We start from the raw sequence: 21,428 nt of genomic DNA on the forward strand, positions 1-21,428 counted from the left end.
ATTTACATTCCCAACCAGCAGTGCAAGAGTGTTCCCTTTTCTCCAAACCCTCTCCAGCATTTACTCTTTGTAGATTTTTTGATGATGGCCATTCTGACTGGTGTGAGGTGATACCTTATTGTAGTTTTGATTTGCATTTCTCTAATGATTAGTGATGTTGACCATCCTTTCATGTGTTTGTTGGCAATCTGTATATGTTCTTTAGAGAAATGTCTATTTAGGTCTTCTGCCCATTTTTGGATTGGGTTGTTTGGTTTTTTTTGATATTGAGCTGTATGAGCTGCTTGTAATTTTTAGAGATTAATCCTTTGTCTGTTGCTTCATTTGCAGATATTTTCTCCCATTCTGAGGGTTGCCTTTTTGTCTTTTTTATGTTTTCTTTTGCTGTGCAAAAGCTTTTAAGTTTCATTAGGTCCCAATTGTTTATTTTTGTTTTTATTTCCATTTCTCTAGGAGGTGGGTCAAAAAGGATCTTGCTGTGATGTATGTCATAGAGTGTTCTGCCTATGTTTTCCTCTAAGAGTTTTATAGTGTCTGGTCTTACATTTAAGTCTTTAATCCATTTTGAGTTTACTTTTGTGTATGGTGTTAGGGAGTGTTCTAATTTTATTCTTTTATATGTAGCTGTCCAGTTTTCCCAGCACCACTTATTGAAGAGGCTGTCTTTTCTCCATTGTATATTCTTGCCTCCTTTATCAAAAATAAGGTGACCATAGGTGCGTGGGTTTATCTCTGGGCTTTCTATCCTGTTTTATTGATCTATATTTCTGTTTTTGTGCCAGTACCATACTGTCTTGATTACTGTAGCTTTGTAGTATAGTCCGAAGTCAGGGAGCCTGATTCCTCCAGCTCCCTTTTTCTTTCTCAAGATTGCTTTGGCTATTCACGGTCTTTTTTGTTTCCATACAAATTGTGAATTTTTTTGTTCTAGTTCTGTGAAAAATGCTATTGGTAGTTTGTTAGGGATTGCATTGAATCTGTAGATGGCTTTGGGTAGTATAGTCATTTTCACAATGTGGATTCTTCCAATCGAAGAACATGGTATATCTCTCCATCTGTTTGTATCATCTTTAATTTCTTTCATCAGTGTCTTATAGTTTTCTGCATACAGTTCTTTCATCTCCTTAGGTAGGTTTATTCCTAGGTATAACTGTCCTCATTTTTAAAATTATGTTTTTCTTTTTGCTGTTCTGATTGGGTGATTTTCATTATTCTATCTTCCAGATCAGTTGCATTCTTTTGTATCACCTAGTCTGCTGTTAATTCTGTCTAGTGTATTTTTAGTTTCAGTTATGTATTCTTCAACTCTGACTGCTTCTTTTTTATATTTTCTAGTTTCTTATTAAAATTGTCACTGTGTTCACCCAGTCTTTTCACAAGTTCAGCTAGCATTCTTATTACTAATGCTTTGAACTTTTTATCTGGTAAATTATTTATCTATTTCATTCGTTTAGTTTTGTTTTCTTGTCCTTTTATTTGAAAGAAATTTCTCCATCTTCTCATTTTGTGTAACTTTGTCTCTATGAAATTATGTGAAACATTTACCTATTCCAGTCTTGATGGGGTGTCCTTGTCTGTGAGTGTCCCTACCTGGTCTCTGTGTGCCCAGTGACTTCGGTGGGAGAGCTGTATCTGAAGTGAGCATAAATCACATCTTCCTGTGGTGTGTGCTGGCAGCTATCACTTGCTGGGAGTTACGCTGGAGACGGAGGGGCTTGAGCCAGAGCCAGGTGTGAGCCAGGGCTTCTCCTATGCTCAGTGGCCATCATTGCCCTGTTGTGGGTGGGATTGGGTCCTAGGGTGCTGGAGCAGAAGTCTTGAGGGTCAGGTCCAAGCTGTTTTCATCCCTTCTAAGTGTGTGCTCTCCCCACTCTCAGTAATAGCACCTTTGCCCCAGAGAGCAGCAGCACTGAAGTAAGAGGGTTTGAAGCAGGTGCCCCGTCAGGTCAGGGCATGTGCTAGGGCTGTCCCTGCATGTCAGTAAGAATTCCAGATCACTCTCAATTTGCTGCCTCCTCTGGCACCAGTAATGGCTACCCTTGCCCTGTTCTGATGCAGTGCCAGGTCCTAGCTAGCTCCATCTCCTGCAACTGCACACTTTCCTCTGCAATGGCAGCCTTCACCCTATTATGGACCTGTGCCGGAGCAGGAGGGGCCAGGGCCGGTGCTTGGTGATGGCCAGGGTGTGCACGCAGACAGGACAGTTGATCTGGGAGACCAGCCAGAGCCCCAGGCAGTTTCAGTCTGCTGCTCCTCCTCCTTGCTCCCTGGAGTAATCAAGTGTGTGTGCACTCTTCATAGAGAGTCTCAGTTTCTTATTATCCACCTGTAAGTCCTACTGGTTTTCAAACCAGCTAAGGGGACTTGTCTTCCCTGTGTTGGATCCCATGGCTGGGGTGCCCAAGGTATTGTTTGAACCCATGGCTCCCCAGGGAGGATCTCCAAGCCTGTGATCCCCCTCCTTTTCTATGTCCCCTCCTACGGTCATGGGTCCTAACCTGATCACTTCTCTTTTCCTACTTAACGCCGTGTGGATCTTTCTTTACAGGCTTTGTTGTAGAAGAATCTTTCCGCCAGTCTCCAGTTTGTTTTCAGTGAGAATTGCTCCACATGTAGATGTGTTTTTGATGTGTTCATGGGGGGGAACTGAACTTAGTGTCCTCCTACTCTGCCATATTGACCTCCTCCCATCTATTCCTTATATTTAAAAATAGTTTTTAATATATAGTATATATATTTGGGGATTTTACCATATGCTGTTGTTATATGAGAACTTTTGGTTTTCCTTTAACTCTATGTTACTAAGATTCATCTATGTTGTTGAGTATAGCTATAGTCTATTTCATTTTGTGAGTAAACTACACATTATTTATTCTCCTGTTGAATTCTATTAGCAGTTTGTTATTGTTAACAAATATTGTTTTTACACACTCACTCTTGTGTAAGGTTTTCTTTAGGATTCATATAGTACCATAAGTGTAAATGTTGAGTCAAAGGAAATACATATGTTTACCTTTACTAAGTGTTTGTATATTCAGTTATATTCAAAGTAGTCTCCCTTATAATAGTTTACTTTGCAAAATATATTTTCTTAAGTTATATTATCCATATGCCCAAGAACCCAGGTTTTCTGATCAAATGACTCTCCATAGTGTATTCAAAATTCTCCAATGACTGGCAATCCTATGTCCATTGAAAGTCATCTCTCATTGTTCCCCTTAAGGTTCACTTCACTCCAGGCCTGTGACCTCATTGCCTCACCTCACTTTCCCTGCTTTTCTTGTCTCATCTTACCTTCTATCTCCTCCTTATCAATCTCAGTCTCAGAGGTTTGAGAACACAGACTGTGGAGCTTGAATCTCTGCTTTATCACCATAAGCTGGGAGACCTTATTCTTCTCTGTGTCTCAATTTCCCCATCTGTGAAATGGGGATTATAACAGAACTTACCCAGAGGGTTGTTGTAAGGATTAAATGAATTAATATCCACAAAATTCTTAGAACAGTAAACACTATATAAAAATTTGATTTTTTTTATTACTTCAGAACAGGCTCTTATATTGTTCTAGAAGTATTTTATGATTAAAATAATTTTACCTAGTGTTGAATTTCATTAAAAATGCATCATAGGACTTCCCTGGTGGTGCAGTGGTTGAGAGTCCGCCTGCCGATGCAGGGGACACGGGTTCGTGCCCCAGTCTGGGAAGATCCCACATGCCGCGGAGTGGCTAGGCCCGTGAGCCATGGCCGCTGAGCCTGCACGTCCGGAGCCTGTGCTCTGCAACGGGAGAGGCCACAGCAGTGAGAGGCCCGTGTACCTCAAAAAAAAAAAAATTACATCGTAAGTACCTTGCCTGAGAGCAGAAAACATTTTGGTACAACTTTCTTTCCTAGTTTTTAGTTCAAGTTGGGTTTCTTGAAGAATAAAATGCAATAAAAATTCTTTGGGAATCAGATTCCCAAGTGTTCATAGTCTTTGTACTGGCTACAGAAAAGCAGCTATCTCATGCATAAAATGCCACTTGGCTACTAATTTCATTGCCATGACACTAACTTATGATCCAGACCTTAGCACTAAGCCTAAATAATTCACCTTAGAACCTAAATCCTAAAGAAATAACTTGGGACATAAGATAGAAAGAGTCTCCAAAATAAAGAAGACTGGGATGTGCCCATTTTTCTAACCCTGAACAGGGTTCTATCTTCTGAAGACTGGATTGAATTGCAGGAAGCTGTGTTTTCCTAGAGAATTACTCTAGTGAAAAGGTGAATTAACACAGGGTCCTGGAGCAGACCTGAACAAGGCACCCTGGTGTACTCCCAAAGGCTGACACTGCATCATGATGTCCACTCTCCAGCATCATGCTCCAGCTAGGTGCCATGTTCACTTGAAGGGGTGAGTTCCCATGGCATTGCCATTTCTGAGCTTATTGATCAACATTAGCTGTCATGACTACAGGTTGCTGGACAACCCAGTTAATCTTTAAAGATAAGTCTTCTTTGATTGCACACTATAACATTATTCTTGCAAGGGCCATTTTCTGAAGGACTTCTGGAACAACAGAAAAAGCCATAAATTGCTTTCTACTGCTGGGAAAAATCATGTGTCTGTTTAAGTATACAAGCATCTTCAGCCGGCTATTTGTGATTGCAGCATTTTTAGACTCAATAGAGCCACATATTAAAGCAAACTCTCTCTACGAATTTGAGTATCCTTTCTCTGTAGTTTGAAGCACACAGATGAAGATAAAGATACATTGGAGAGGAAAACTTGTTTCTCCCAGAGAGGCAGAACAGAGATTGTGAAGTGTTAAAGGACCCAGAAAAGGGATAATGATGAGAATTGCAGGTATTCTTGAGCTATTGGATCAATTCAAAATGCATGAGTTTTTCAATTTTCAGAGAATACTATAAATGAAAAAAGTTGTCATGCAAGTTGACATTTAAATATTGCTGACTTGTAGTTTTAACAAAGTAACTGATATTGCCATGAGTTGGAGGTAGCAAAGACCTGCATAATCACTGAATCTGTCCATCTGTTTGAGTTCTTAAATTCAGTTTTTCTTGAGTCTTTAATCTTAAAGTATTAACAAAATTCTTATCTTTTTATTGGATAGGCATGTAGTGTAAGAAAAGAAAAGAACTGTTTTTTTTTTATGTTTTAAAAAGTTAAGGGGATGGGCTTCCCTGGTGGCGCAGTGGTTGAGAGTCTGCCTGCCGATGCAGGGGACATGGGTTCGTGCCCCGGTCCGGGAAGATCCCACATGCCGCGGAGCAGCTGGGCCCGTGAGCCATGGCCGCTGAGCCTGCGCGTCCGGAGCCTGTGCTCCGCAACGGGAGAGGCCACAACAGTGAGAGGCCCGCATACCGCAAAAAAAAAAAAAAAAAAAGTTAAGGGGAAAGAGAAAACACTTTGAAAATATAGGTAATACTTATAAGTAAGTATTTTAGAAGTGTGACTAACCTACTTCTCTGTAATTAGATAGTGAGCTGGGATGTTACAAAGCTGGGAAAGGAAGAAGAAAATTTTTTTCTCCATAGAAGTGGTAGTTGGAATTTTTTCTGTATTAGAAAGAAAGAAGTCTTAAACTTAAGAAATGTGATGTCATCCTTCATCTTTTTTAAACTAACCTTTGGTCCATTTAAGAATTAAAATAATGTATAGCCTTCTAAAATTGTAAGAGGATTCTCCAAGAACATGCTTGGAATGAAGAGATCAGGATGACTATTCTTTAATCCGAACAAGTTATTTATAAGATTATGAAAAATCCAGGTTCTTGCCTATCCTCCCTTCAGAGCAAGACATTATTAAATTACGAGACAGAAAAAAGAACCATGAATCTGCTACATCCGGTAATCACTCAAAAAGTTTCAGTGATTATTGAAAGCAGGTTAATGCAAAACTCAGCTATTTGTCTTTGATATACATGAAAATTCTTTGGACATTTCATCTAAATCATTTTGAAACACCCAGGAGCTTAGTACTATAATGCAAACAGACCCATTTTTATAAATTAGGTAGTGGTACACATTCTTTAAAAGGTACACCATATTACTATAGGCCAAAGGCTCTTTCATTTCATTATATAACAATGACAGCAACTCAATTTAAGTGTATAATGACCCAAGCCATCCATAGCAGCAAAAATTTAATAGCAACCTTATCTGGAATGCTGACGAGGAGCACTTTCCAAGAAATCATTACAGACTCTTCAGTTTACAAAACAATTGTCTTTAATACTGTAAGCATTAGGGAGAAGATAGGCACATTAGCACAGCTTTACTTTTTATAAATAACATTTAATACACCATATTCAGGTGCCGTTGGGCTAAGTGTCTTATGTCAAATACTTTTGGAGTCGATAGTACCAGGATACTAAAGAAATAGTACTAGGATTTCTTTTTTTTTTTGAAAGACTAGACACAATGCTGGCATTCTCACAATGGGATTTAGGTGGGTTTGTATATTCATGAAGTTTGAAGGCAAAAACCTTAACCATGTGTCCTTAGAGAAATGTAAGACTTCTTGACATAAATTTCAGTTACAATAAGAAAACCATTAAGAAGAAATTTTCTCAGTTCAATGTAGAAACATTAGCATCATTAAGTTCACGTATTCTGCTTGGAGCATGAAGTCACAAAATAGCCTCACCAGGATAGCTCTTCATCTGCCCTATAGTTTCTCACATTAAAAGTTTTTCTTTTATTATTGCATGAGAAGTACTCATGTGTGAATTTCCCTTTCTCAGGGAAGCAAATGTATTTTTAATTGTTGTAGTATGTTATTGGATTAACATGGAAGAGAAGCCTTAATGAGATTGCTGAAATTAAAGGCTGAATTCCCATCCTCACTGGGATGCTCCTACTCAGTACATGCCGGCTTGAACTGCAAGGAGTGCCATTCACACTTGGCCTACCCTCCTGGGGCATTAGGGTTCCTTGATGATAGGAAATATAATTGTTAACTTTATATTACACAGACACAAGTGAATTATGAATATACTGAACAATTTTCCTGCATTTTAATATGAATAAACTAAGGCTTTAAAGAAATTTCATCTTTGTGCTGTACTGCCCCAGAGGTAGGCTCCCAGGTTTCCAGGAATAAGCACACTTGCCTTTCAGTTAAGGGCATTTTGGAAGGAAGGTCTGAGGAGGACAGGCTTAAACAATAGGGGGCATGACCCACTGTCTGTAGAAAGCATGTGTTAGATTATAACTTAAGCCAAAGAAATTCAAATATAGTTTTTTTTAATGATTAGAAACATTTTTATTAAAACAAAGTAGCGCAAATATCTCAACTAATATCCACGATCTCCGTTGAAACATTTAGCTCTAACCCTCCTCACAATCAATACAAAAAGAAAACAATGTATTTTCTAATTCTTTTCAAATATAGTTTTATCTCAAGATACATTCCAATGGGACTTTTTTTCTAACTGCAAAAAGAACTGGGAAAAACACTGGTTTTGAATTCGTGACCTTATGCTTAAAATGTAATCAAGCTATTTTGGAATTAATTTAGGCATTATTTATTTGGAGAGAGTAGATTTATCAACTTGCTTCATACTTTCTACTTCTTACCTCTTTTGATTTGCCCCTTGGGTTTTGGTGGGGGGCGGTGGTAGTTCTTTTTGATAATCATTGTTATCAGCTATCTCAGTTACAAAGGCCTCCTTCAATGTTAGATGGTTTGACCAATTTGAATTGCTGTTTAAATACATTATATATATAAACATCATCCTAACAGAATAGTTTGCAGATATTAGTCTTTTGTCTTCTGACTCTGAATATGTACATCTGCATGAAGGAGCATACTTTCTATGGAAGAACTTCAACTATGATGATTTTCTCCATCTTAATGTAATACCACCCAACAACCTCTTAGTCAAGGGAAATATCAGACCCCTGCCCTGCCTTCAAGGAGTTTCTAATCTGTTATGGGAGATGAGATTAAGACATAGAAAACAATTTTAGAAAAAAACTGCCCCGTAAGGTGTTAACTTAATTAAACAAGGAGGCCATCAGACTAAGGTGGCTCTCATGCCAAGGAGGCCTACAGAAGCAAACCAAAAGCTGAGCCAGTAAATGCCTCTAGGTCACGAAATTAAAACACTAAGGACAGTTAATCACAAGCAGCCAATGAGGCTTTAAGCTCTAGCCAATCAGGTAATTTCTTTTCTTTGCTTCTGCATCTTCTCTATGTAAGTCCTTTCCCTGGTTCCTGTCCTCAGGGAGCTCCTAACCACTTCCCATTTGGCATACTCCAATTCAAATCCATTTTGGCTCAAGTAAACTCTTAACATTTTTATTATGCCTCTGTTTATCTTTTAATGAAGGTATAGAAATATACATTCAGAAAGGAATTTGCTGTACAATACACAGAGCCTTCATAGTTTACTTGCCAACATCTAGCGAAGAACATGTATTTTAGTGGTAAAGCAGGCACTAGTCATGATTACAATTCTCCACATTTTTTTAATGCAGTCTCTGTATTCTGAAGAGCTTTCAGATGATCCTCACAACAATTTTGTGAGATAGGCAAGGCTTTTCTCCCATTTCACGAGGAAGAAACCAGGATTCACAAAGACTAAATAACGTGTCCAGGGTCATAAACCTAAAAAGTGGTATCACAGTACTTGACCCTACTCCAGTGATTTCAAGTTCAGGTATATTTTCTCACATACTATGCTGCAAGGTTTCATGCCATTTAAGGTCCTTTATAGTTATGACTTTGTATTTATAAGTATGACCTTTATAGTCACATTGAAAGGAATCAACTCTGGAACTCAGACCTACTATATCTGGGTGCTCAGAAACATACAAAATAACTTTCTCAAAATGAGGTCTGTGGAGCTCAGAGATGAGGAAAAATAGAAATAGAAATTTGGAATAATATATACTACAGGCCTCTCTAACAGACTCATAGTGTACATGGAATAGAAAAGACCTTGAGAAATACCACAAAAAATAAGTTTGCTTACTGGTTTCCCAAACTAACCTGGACCTGGGTTGTCCTTTTTATCCCACTTATTAACAGTTTCCACATTAATTCTGAATTAGAGCTTATTTATATAGATTTATATAATACAATTATTTATATAAATCTCTTAGTTAAGAGTGGGATTAAAAAATTAAGCCTAGTTTGAAATTTGCAATACCAAATTGGGTAGTAAATGCCTGGAATATGAATCTTATTCTCCTCTACCTTTGAAGGTCCCTGTAAAGAAAGGAGAGGATCTTTTGGCTTCTTTTTTCCTCCTGCTTCCATCCTTTGGCTGTTCCAGAGCTGTTAACCACCATGCTGTGACTGTTTGAAATAAGCCAGCCTCACTATGAAAAACTTTGATAGTTTCAACATCTCTTTATTTTCCTCCCTGTAGTGATCACTGTGGCACAAAATGATTTTTGAGGTTATGGGATAAGAAAAAACGAGCTATGAAAGCAGGTCTTATTGATCCTTTTGTAGGAGGTCTTATCATCGAGGACGGAAGATGCTGTTACTGAACTGCTTTTTACCAGCCTATGGAAGAGTCGATGCATTAAAGTTGAAAAGAATGGGCTTAGATCATAAATCTGTTCTTTGGGGAAACTACAGATTCAAGCTCTTTGAAGATATTTATTCTTTCAAAGTTCTTAATTTATGTTTATTCATTTCCCCTAGTTGATTTCAGGCACAAAGATAAGAAGGAAAACTTAATTCTTTACTGTGGCCATGCCTGGCCAGTGATTAGTATGAAAATGCTTTCTAAGTTTTCCAAAATTGCTTTTAAAATAACCATATTTTGCTGCCTTTATTGGAATGCTTCTGTGTTTGATACTAGTTTAAATCTTGCGATTTTGTGAATATTATAAAGTAAAACCCCAAAGAAAAAAGGCTGAAAGGAAATTCACCAAAGTATTAACAACGATGGTTTTCTTAGGAAAGTGGAATTTCTAATATCTTACGTATTTTTCACATTTTATGCAGTACAGTTAAACTATTACATAATATTACAATGAAAATCAGGAAAAACAAGTACTAAAATTATGTAAAATTGAAAATTAGTGTCCTGTTTCTCCCTAAACTACAGGCATGATTTAAAACTTTGTCTTTCCCTTAATCACCACCTTAAAAAAAGGGGGGGGGGCTTCGCTGGTGGCACAGTGGTTGAGAGTACGCCTGCCGATGCAGGGGACATGGGTTTGTGCCCCGGTCCAGGAGGATCCCACATGCCACGGAGCGGCTGGTCCCGTGAGCTATGGCCACTGGGCCTGCACGTCCGGAGCCTGTGCTCAGCAACAGGAGAGGCCACAGCAGTGAGAGGCCCGCGTACCACAAAAAAAAAAAAAAAAAAAAAAAAAAAGGGGAGGGGGGCCGAGTAAACTTATAATATTTCCAATAGTAATGCTTTGCTAAAATTAAATGATCACATGATGATGATTAAACATCTAGATCTGCCTCCAATAAAGAAATGAGGAACAGCCTAATTACTGTAGTTTGCCAGTAAAAACCTATTCATTTATCATTTCACCGAACATCACCACCAGAATTTTACAAAAAGAGCCTTTTTCAATCAATGACTTCCTTCTCTCATAAACTGGGGTTTCTTTTGAGCAGACAGGAGGGATTTAGCTGACACTCGCTGAGCAGAGCCCTCCAGCCTTCACCATGAGTGCCTGGGGAGACTAAGACTGATTTACATGCATCAGGTCTTAGGAGCTATTGCTCCAAGTAATCGGAAACCACAAATCAGAAACCAGGCATCTATCAGTTCTCCTCCCTTCATGTTTCTTATGTAGATTTATTTCTCATATAAATTCACTTTCCTGTTGGTTTTGATACAGGCAAGACCAGAAAGACTTTACTGAAAAGACTTGGGTAGTCAGTCGAGATTGTTTTTTCCCTCCTGAGAGAAACTAGAAATAAGTTTATATGCAGAAGTAAGATTTTTCTTTGAAGATACAGGAGGAAATATTGTATGTATTTAATATATCCCTAGGATCATTCCCTAAACTCCATACTCAGGTGCTAAATTTAGCCAGTCTAGTTTGACATGTTTTAGTGATGTTTCCTTAACTTCTCTGTGTCTGACTATTCTTAAGGTGAATAAATCTTGATGACAGCGACAAAAGCTTCCCAATAAAGTTGATAATGAGCTATCCTGAAATTAATCATATGGTTTATGGACTCTCTAGATCCCTAGTTTCTCTTCTGTTCCTTTTTTTTTTTTTTAAGCTGTCTGTTGCCTTTAATTAACATCTAAATAGATACCATATTCTTCTATAATTACAATATGGAAATGTCTATGAACAAAATAGATAACTTTTGTCACACGCCTAGGAAAGAATGGTGGCGGTAAGATTCATCCAAGGTTTTAGCAGCAACATCTAGTCAGCCAGGGCGTGGTCAGTGTTTGGGGACAGAGGTAAATATCCACAACCCGTGCATACCTTTGACGACTTCTTTTAGTGCCTGATTTACCATCTGGTGCTGCTGGGACGTTCTCTTCTCCTTAAATTCTTCCGATTCGATTTGAATTTCGTACAGTGCCCCGCGGCCTCCTGAAATGTCGGTGACTTTGATAGCTGTAGCTCGAGGAAACTTTTCTTTGAGAATTTGGGTCACTTTGAGCTCCCCCTCAGTATGCGAGGCAAACATGCGCTGGGCACAGTGACAAAGAAGAAGCCGGCGGGTTCCGCGGAGCGGAGGCGCTGCCGCCGCGGGTCTCCACGCCACCGGGCCAGGCCGACACGGCCCGCCGTCTCTGTTCCTTTTTTTTTACCACCTTAATGGATGCTATTTGACGAACTGCCGTTAAGAAATTGCGACGATTGTGAGGTCCGTATCACTTATCATACCAACCTAAAGGGTGAGATATTTCTGTGGATAGGTATAAGTTAGCAGAAAACAAGAGAAAACACAAGGAAGAAAGCATATTACTGAGGACTTGAGAGTGATTAAATCTTTGGATTATCTAGTTGTCACATTTAAATCTACTTTTCCAGCATTTCTCTGCAACTTATCTCTCATGAGTCCCTCACCTGCATCCTGGACTCCAGCCGTGTACTTTTTGATGGGTCATGTAGTTTGATATAGGAGAGTTTGATACCACCTTCTCCTCCTATACCCTATCCTGGCTGAAGACCATTGCTCCAGCCATGCCACATTTGTTGGATACTCTGAGCATTGGCCTCCTTATGAATCTGGGTCTGACCCTGCGGTTTCCTCATTTATAATGGTCTTCCCACACTTCTCTGCCTCCTCCTAGATGCCTCTCATATATCAAGAATTAGCCCAAGCGCCGTCACCTTTTGAGATTTCACCACCTTCCTCGGTACTACCACCGTACCTTGAAATGTATTCCTTTCAGCACGTGAGATCTATTGTGTTAGGATTATTTATTTCCATGCCTGTCTCTCCCTTCAGGATATGAGTACCTCAGTATCAGACAGTGGCTTATTCACCTTTGTATCCCATCACCTAGCAAGGCCTGGGAAGACCTAGGTTCACAATGAACGTTAGCTGAACGATTCTTTGCTGAATGAATTGTGAATCTGAAGGCTGTAGATGAAGATTCTGGCAGGTGTGGTTGGAGAGAAAAGAGTTTTGAAAAGATTATGGACATGGGCTGTATGCCCTCAAAGGAGAGCTGGTCCATATGCAGCATCTTGGGCAGCAGGCGTCTTGGGTAGAAGTGGAGAACAGTGAGAGAAGGAGTAGGTTTTCAATAAGAAATATCAGTTATTTTGAATTTTTTCTTGGGGTCGTCCTGAACATGTGTGCTTATCCCTTTCTTATGCATTCATCTACTACACAGGTGAATTAATACAAAACGAAGTCACTGCTTCTAGCCATCAGATTTTATGTTTGCTTAGTGCAGTCTCACATAGAATGATGAAATTCCAAGAAATTCGGTATTTTCCTAATCCTTTGCAATCTGTAGTTCTACAGAAAGCTCCTATAAGCGATCCAAATGATCTGATGGAAGGCTCTTCTTGCTGGCCTCTATGTAGCTTGCATGCTTCAGGATCTTATGGTGAGAAAAATGACTTTGGCAGCTACTGGGTTAGAACCATACATCGTTCATTCAACGGGACAAAACACTGCCTAAGTCAGGGGAATAATATGCATTTTAGTATATCAGTGGGGAAATACTAAATATCAGTGGGGAAATACTCCTGCAGAGGGTAGGAGGTGTGGTGGGATGTGATTCTAGTTACCTACATACTGGTTGCATCTCAGATTTAAACTCTCCAAAGACCTGCGTCACCATACCAAGTTTCTTTAAACTTTTTTTTTCCCTGTGCAGAATTGACTGCTCTGCTGGGTGCTGCACTCTTAATCCTGATTTCCTTCCTAATTGCACAAGTGGTTGAGCTCTTACAACGCCATATTTCTGTTCATTTGCATTTACACAATATACTTCACCGTGTGCTTCAAGTGCACCATCTGAATGTCGAGTCCTGTCTCCATCTTTAGGTTCTTATAACGGCTGGGCCCACGGGTAGGGCAAGTCTAAGGAGAGCTGCTATCATCCCAGTATGAGACTGTCTTCTTACAATTGGCCAATATTCAGCTGACTTCTTAGGTGATGCCGAGTAGTAATTCAAATGGAAGAACACAGCAATAAGTAGAGGGAAAGAACACCCAAGGTGATCATTTGGAAATCTTTTTCAGGTCAGAATAAAAGAACATGGGATTTGTTCTATTTTATTCCAAACACCATGTAATCAAGAGGGTCTCAGGCTCCCAGGGAGTTCAATACGTGGGGCTGCTTTATAAAACTGTTGAACAAAACCTGAAAGAATTCTTGCCTTGAGTTTCCTTCCTAATCCACATACTTGTTTTCATATTTGGTCTCTCCGGTCAGATCATATAATTTCACCAAATGCTATAACTTCAGTTTCTGAAGAGGACCTGTTGATCAAATATAGAGCACATTTGAGGTGGCAAAACATATCCATAATGTGATCTATCATATTCACTACATTGTAAATTTTCAACATGTTCTCCTCTTAGATTAACTAAATAAGAAAAAAGCGTCTTAGTTATTCTGAATGGCAGAATCACCGGAACCAGAGGTGGAAGGGTCCTGATGCGGTCATTCTGTACCGGCTTGTGCTAAAGATTCCTCTGTGGCAGGTTTTCTCAAAGTCCATACTATTGACGTTTGGCCAGCATTTCTTTGTTGTGGTGGCTACTCATTGCATTGTAGGATGTGTAACAGCATCCCTGGCCTCTACCCATTAGATGCCAGTAGCACTCCCCCGGTTATGACAACCAAGAATGTCTCCATATATTGTCAAATATTCCTGGGGAGTTGGGGGCAGGGGGAACAAAATTGCCCTGGTTGAGGATCATTGCTCTGTAATAACAATCTCGGCAGCTGTGATCAGCCTACTTGGGCCATATTTTTATTCAGGAAGTATAACATCTAATGAGATCTAAGAGATAAAATGTGGAGGTTTGGCTTGTATTGTGGAGAGTGAACATTTGTTAAATATCTCCAGTTCACAGCCAAAGTGACCTGGGATTTCAGAGTTGATGTAATGATTTTCTTCTCACCAGCCTATGCCCAGTCTGTAGTCTCAGACTTCCTCAGCTCTTTCAAGGCAAGGCAGAGAGAAGCGCAGACCACCTTTCCCATAGATTTTCCAGCAACGACCTATTGGTTCTATGTATCAAATCCTTCTAATCTTAATCGATTATTACCATTGCTTTGAAATGTTTAGCGTATCAGTAGGATATCAACAGTGATGTTGCTCTGTGATATTTCAAATTGGAATCAAAATCTTGTACTTTTTTGGGGATGATTCACAAGTTGGATTTATTAATCTGTACTCACCTGAAGTTATAAACCCAGGATTTAATTGATGGAAACTTCCAGCAAATCTTAGCAGCCTGCTTTTGATTTATGTCTCTCTTCTTTCTAATGGTAGTTGTAGCCAAACTGTTTTTAGTGTTTTGTAAGTCCAAAAATTAATTTCCATATCCTTAAATGGGTTTACAAATCCTAACACAGGTTTACAAGTCCTGAAACAGGTTTTCAGATCATGCCAGTGAATCCTAAATAAAAATACTTGACTTATAAACCTGGATTTTGCAGTTTTCCAGGAAGGTATTATAAATCAGGAATTGAGAGCACCCCTGGCAAAGTGAGCCCGGGCTCTCTTTGGGAAGTCCGGCTCTCCGCATCAAGTTGCACAGGCCTGGTTTACAGCAGCAGCCCGAGCTGGCCACGGCTCCTCTGGTTCTGACATGCCAGGGCCTGTGAGGAAAAAGGGCCACGTCCCACAGGCTGGCTAAAACAGCCACTGATCAGACTGAAGACAGCAAACCATTCATCTTTTTGTCAGAAATGGGAAGTGGCATCCAGATAGTTGAAACTCCCAGTTCTAGCTGAGTAATACAGCAGAAATACACGGAGGCATTTGGCAAGATGCTAGTCAACATTAGCACTGACATTATGCTTCAGAGCCCAGGGCCAAGGTCAGGGTCAAGGGTGTGGGTCCTTCCTCAGATGGGACTGAGGATGGGCATCTGGGCTTTGTCCCTGTGCCATCTTCATCATGGTGCTGAAGATGTCTGGCCTACGTGAGGGTATACACCAAACTGGGGACAGTGGTTATTCCGGGGAATGGGATGAGGGTGGGCGGGAGATGGGCAAATTGCATTTCTACTTTATTCACTTCTGGGCTATTTGAATGTCTTTCACAGTGAGCATATATTGATTTCGTAGTGGAAAAAAATCACAAAGAGATTTTATCAAGAATACAAAGGGAACAAGGGATTTTGTTTTTACTTGCTCTTTAGTAAGTGCCTAAAGTAGATCGTCACGCAGAGCCCCTTCCTTAGCCAGAATTCCACTCCACTCTCATAGGTGCCCCTTCACATTTACATAGCAGGTTAAAGTCCTTCCATAGAACTCTCGCTTATTTACTCCTTCAGTTTCCTGTGAACCAGGCAAGGCAGCAGTCATGTTCCAGGTGTGGGAAATGAAGCTCTCAGAGGATAAAAAGCTTGCTTTCCCCAAAAGAATATTTAAGTGTCAGAGACAATATTTGGACCAGCTTTGGCCTTCCAGTTCCCAGACTGGTGTTCTTTCCATGACACAACACCATGTGGCATCATGGCACACATAGGCCTTACCACAGTAGAGGTTGGAGGTGCAACCTGTCTGCTCTGGTCTGGCGATCCTTGCTGCAGTTTACCCCTGTGTTAGCCACCATCTGTGACCCCAGTGAAGCTTTGTCCATAATGGTCTTCTTTGAAAAACTATGAGCTATTACATTTTCTTCCTCTCTCTCTCTCTCTCTCTTTCTCTCTCACATACCATTCCACTGAGCCAAGTGGTGCCCTTCAACAATTCTGCCCGATTCCCTCAAAAGTCGGCTCAAGCACCAGTTTGTTGTTGTTGTTGTTGTTGTTTTGCGGTACGCGGGCCTCTCACTGTTGTGGCCTCTCCCGTTGTGGAGCACAGGCTCCGGACGCGCAGGCTCAGCGGCCATGGCTCACGGGCCCAGCCGCTCTGCGGCATGTGGGGTCTTCCCGGACCAGGGCACGAACCCGTGTCCCCTGCATCAGCAGGCGGACTCTCAACCACTGCGCCACCAGGGAAGCCCAAGCACCAGTTTTTTTTTTTTTTCCTTTTTTTGGTTTGTTTTTTGTAAAGCTTTCCTGACCACTCTACCTCAGAGTGCTCCTTCGGATGGTCCTAACAGTGATGGTTTGTTCATCTGACAGATAATTACATTCCTCCTCACCTGATTTCTTTCATTTTTGGTGAGAAAGGTCTCTGGATTTAAAATCAGGAATTCTAGATTTGTGTTCTGCCTCCATTACTTGCTGGAAATGAAGCCCATGAGCGTCAGTTTGTTCAAATGAGAATATATTTCAACCTACTTACTTATTGAACACAGTGGTTATAATGCCTAAATGAGATAAGATGGGAGAAAATATTTTGCAAACCTTAAATGCTGTGCAAGTCAAGTACACTATGGAAGCTACTAACATACTCCCACAGTTGGGGATCTGAAAAGTTTAAAAGTGCACAGGGCCAATGATATTTCAAAGTAACTTCAATGGTGATTTGGACACAATAAATGCAACACAGTTACATAGCATACGGATTTGCATTAAGTAAAATTAGTAAAATATTAATAATTTATTTTGTATGCAAATTTTGAGATCAAGGGAGTCCTCCAACTTTAAAGATAGTTGCCAAAATTACAAAATTTCGAAGCTGTTGGGCTGAGTAAATGATAAACTATGTATATGATATTGTTACTTGGAAGTGCCTCTTTAGTTGTTAAAGAGAAATAGCACTCACTTTTTACCAGAATAATGAACCATGCCTTTGTTCCATATGTTGAAATGTGTTGGTTTAATTTCACTTTACTCTAATGAATCAATATAAAGAGCCAATGGCAAGGTTATTCAAGCTTTCATTAAGCAGTAGTGTTAGTGTTAGGGCTCTGAATCTCCCTCCTTCCTTTTTACCTTCCAAAGTAGTAACCTCATAACATAAGTTAGGTGGGAGAAAATACCATTTTACTGTGATTTCATTGAGTAGAACTAACTCTGGGAAATATTAGAGATAATCCCGAGTAAACTAAGAAGGAATAGCAAAGCAGGCTTTCTTTCAAATTCTTTAAAGTTTTCAAATATCCAGTCAGGGATAATGGCAAGAAAGTCGCTAAGATTGTGGGGACATGGCTGTATGATAAACATCACTGTAAGGTACCCCTAGACTACATGGGTATGATGGAATTCACTCTAAGAAGGAAAACGTCTTATTTATAGGACTTCGATTGATAGGAAACCTCTATTGATAGGACTAATTTTCCTATCAGGAAATTAGTCTTAAATTTTGCAAGGTTTGAAATATCTCTTTAGGAAAACCTCTCTTGCATAACACCTGACTTTCCTGCGATCAATGTGGTGAAGATATGGCCCCTAAAGATTGACAGCTAGGTACTGGAATACAATACAGATGAGACTGTAACCTTTAAAATGTTGTCTCTCACTTCCAAGATCTTTCCCTTTCTACATCTAGATCATCAACTTCTTGAAAGCAGGAAGTAGTCTATTTCATATTCTTTGGACTTCCTCAGTATCTAGTAAAAAACCCATACACAATAGCTATTTTGGAATAACTGATTGAAAATATGCATCACGGCTGTGCACAGACTCTATTTTAGAGTCTAATAAGAATTTCACCCCATGGATGATTTTAATAGATTATTTCAGTAAATGGGGTGCCTTGTTCACAGTAAGTCCACTGGTTTGTACCTGGGCTTAGAGCTAAGATGTGATTTGAGGAGGCCTGCTGATTACTAAATGATTGTTTAAATCTTTGCTTGTTGTCAGAAGCCCTTTACTGAACACCACAGCATGCTAAAGAGATGATCTCCAGTCTAAACAAATAAATCAGATAATCCTAACATAATATAGAATCTATGCACTTAATGAAAACCTTAACAGGGAAGATGTGCAATAAACAATATTTATGTGCATCACTTAATCTAATGAAAGGAAAAAAGAGCTACAGATCTGCAGTCTGCACATACAGACAACACCCTCTACCCTCACCTCCCTTCATCATCTCTGCATTAGGACCACTGAATTGACAAACACATACCAGTATTAATTCAAGGTAGATATTAAGTTTCTAGCAATATCGGGGATTTAGAAGAACCAACAGAACTAATTAAGAGGAAATGCATCTTTTCTTTATGAAAATAAAGTCCAAAGAGTTGTGAACTTGGCTGAAAAAAACGTACATTTGTTACTTCACTAACCTTTAACTAAAATTTCACATTTCCATCTGTTATGAATGTAGACAACAAACCACTATAGTAATAAGTAGTGTTTATGACCTCAGTGCAAAATGTCTGCATATATTACTGTTGACGCAGATGTCTTGAAATAGCATGCATGCTTGCTCATCTCTGCTTTGAAATTATGGCAGTTATTAGACAAATCCACTGGATCTTGTTATTAAATGCATTAATAAAGAAGCACATAAATCACTAGATTGCAATTTAAAAACGATATCTTTATGATATATTTGTTTTCCTTTGTAATCCCATTTATTTTATGTTATGCACTGAAGAATATTTCTGGGAAGAAATGCAGAAGATTCACAAGACTTTCAAAGGGACTAAGGCCCAGGAAAGGTTAAGAAACCCTGGTTTGGGCTTCCCTGGTGGCGCAGTGGTTAGGAGTCTGCCTGCCAATGCAGGGGACACGGGTTCGAGCCCTGGTCTGGGAGGATCCCACATGCCGCGGAGCAAATAAGCCCGTGTGCCACAACTACTGAGCCTGTGCTCTAGGGCCTGTGTGCCACAACTACTGAGCCCACGTGCCACAGCTACTGAAGCCCGTGTGCCTAGAGCCCGTGCTCTGCAACAAGAGAAGCCAGTGCAATGAGAAGCCCACACACTGCAACGAAGGGTAGCCCCCGCTTGCCACAACTAGAGGAAGCCTGCGTGCAGCAATGAAGACCCAACACAGCCAAAATAAATAAATTTTTTTAAAAAATTAAAAAAAAAAAAGGAAACCCTGGTTTAATGGCAGTCAGAACCACAGCTGGATTGTCTTTATTTGGGAATTAACTGGTCATAAACTTTGAAGTCCAGGAGCCTACCTCAAAGGTGACAAAGAAAAAGTCCCTTTTACTGACCAGGTCTATTATGATTATAAGATGGAGACTGGAGAGGCAACATTTGTTGCTACTGTGTGTCAGAAATGTCTGCACAAACAGAAAAAAGAGGTCATAACCATTTGCTCTTTGTTTTTTCCCCCATACATTGGTTAAAAAGTACTTTTAACTACATCTCTTTAGACCTTCTCAGCAATACGTAAATGATCTTTTAAAAACCCACATAAAATAGAGCCATGCCCTTGATTCTTTGTGTCTTATGTACAGCATGAGATTTGCCATGTAGCATTATTATATACAGTGATTATGCTCTACAAAAGAGTAGTGGCAGTGAAAATAATCCCCAGAGCTGCTTTTGTTCATTGAAATGAGTGATATCTGTTGCTTTAAAAAGCCTTTCCTGATTATAAATGGCTATTTCCTTGCCAAGTGCTGACCAGACCTGGCCTTCCTTTTCTAAGCTGGCAGAAGGTTTCAGGTTGAAAGGGATTTGGACTTGAAACTGAATTTCTAATCTGACCAGCTCCCCAAATGAGGCCCCTGTTCTTGGCAAAAATGCTCTCTGCCCACTTCCAGAAAGTCATCAATTATTCAGAGGAGCTTTTCAAGTGCCAACAACTTAAATAAGAAAATGTGCCATGACAAAAGGAAGCAAGAATGGGGAGTCTCAGGCTGAGTCTATCCTGCTAAAAGGAAACCTCCTGGACCAGGGCTTTAGTGCAAAGAAGGCTTTTGATCCAGTGACTGTCTAGACCAGCTGGGTCAAGAGGGAGGGGACCTGAGCACTGTGGAGGTTTTAACCCATTTGCCCTGAGGTGGGTGATCTGCGATACTGATTCTTCTTGTGTCTCATACTCTGTTCCCTGAGAAGCACTACTGAACATCACCTGATTCTTTATGGAGACTGCATTCATTCAATTGCATACTTCATCCTTTGTTGTGGATACAGTTCTTTAAAATTCAAAATTTTAGGAAAAAGCTGGACATAAAAAGTTAACTCTCCTCCCCCCATTTCATTTCAATAGGCATTGAATATCTGCTATGTGCTTGGCATTATGATAGCTCTGATAGCAGGCACAGTGTTTGCTCTAAGAAAATTCAGTCTAGAATAATGGATTGGGCAAGGGCACAATAATTGAAGGTGTTTGAATTAAGGGGTTCCTACCTTCAGAGAATTAGATTTAGTCCCTCATTTTGTAGAAAGCTTGGTGAGTCCCTAGATTCCCAAATATTACTATACTCAACAATCTCTTTGGTTTCTTCATTTGTAAAATGAGAGATATAATATCGACCCCACGGTACATTGTTATTATACGTGACTTAAATGAGATTATGTACCAAAAAGGGACAATACCTTTTAGATATGTCAAGGCTGGGCTGATTCTCTAATTGAATAACTCACCTCCTTGTTGCATATGCAACTCAAATCACAAATCACACCAAATCAGAGACCTTTGGGTCACTCCTGGACAAGGCTTGTATTAAATTGATGGCATAATTAAGCTATTATGGGAATTAGGGAAAAATTAACACAGGGATGTTTCCAAGGACGAAGTGGAGTGTGCCCTGAATCTTGAAGAGTCTGTAAGCTTCTAAAGGGCAGGGAGGGGAGACATGGTTAGGAATGGCTTCTGGCAGAGGGAACAGTACAAGGAAAAACCTGTACGGAAAACAGTGAGTCGACTAGTTTGCATGGAACATGATGTTTGCATTCATTACAGAGTAGTGAGGAGATGGATATTGGAGGGTAGCCTGGGTCATACTGTGTAAGTTCTTCATTTAG

At 39.8% G+C, this 21,428-nt stretch overlaps 1 protein-coding gene and 1 long non-coding RNA gene across 2 annotated transcripts in view; one reads left to right on the forward strand and one right to left on the reverse strand.

The window, feature by feature from the left end:
• LOC308626062 overlaps nucleotides 1-21,428 on the forward strand; it is a 249,714-nt gene that overhangs the window by 168,194 nt on the left and 60,092 nt on the right. The gene's annotated exons all lie outside the window — the stretch shown is intronic.
• Nucleotides 11,105-14,141, reverse strand: LOC308626235 (bolA-like protein 3; the record flags this gene model as incomplete). The annotated part of the gene is made up of 2 exons (XM_081251089.1): nucleotides 11,105-11,752; nucleotides 14,053-14,141. 2 exons carry the CDS (start codon nucleotides 14,139-14,141, stop codon nucleotides 11,389-11,391), a joined length of 453 nt encoding a protein of 150 aa, XP_081107215.1. The 3' UTR covers nucleotides 11,105-11,388.

This window comes from Mesoplodon bidens (genome assembly GCF_964165515.1).
Source record: "Mesoplodon bidens genome assembly, chromosome: 12".
NCBI lineage: Eukaryota > Metazoa > Chordata > Mammalia > Artiodactyla > Ziphiidae > Mesoplodon > Mesoplodon bidens.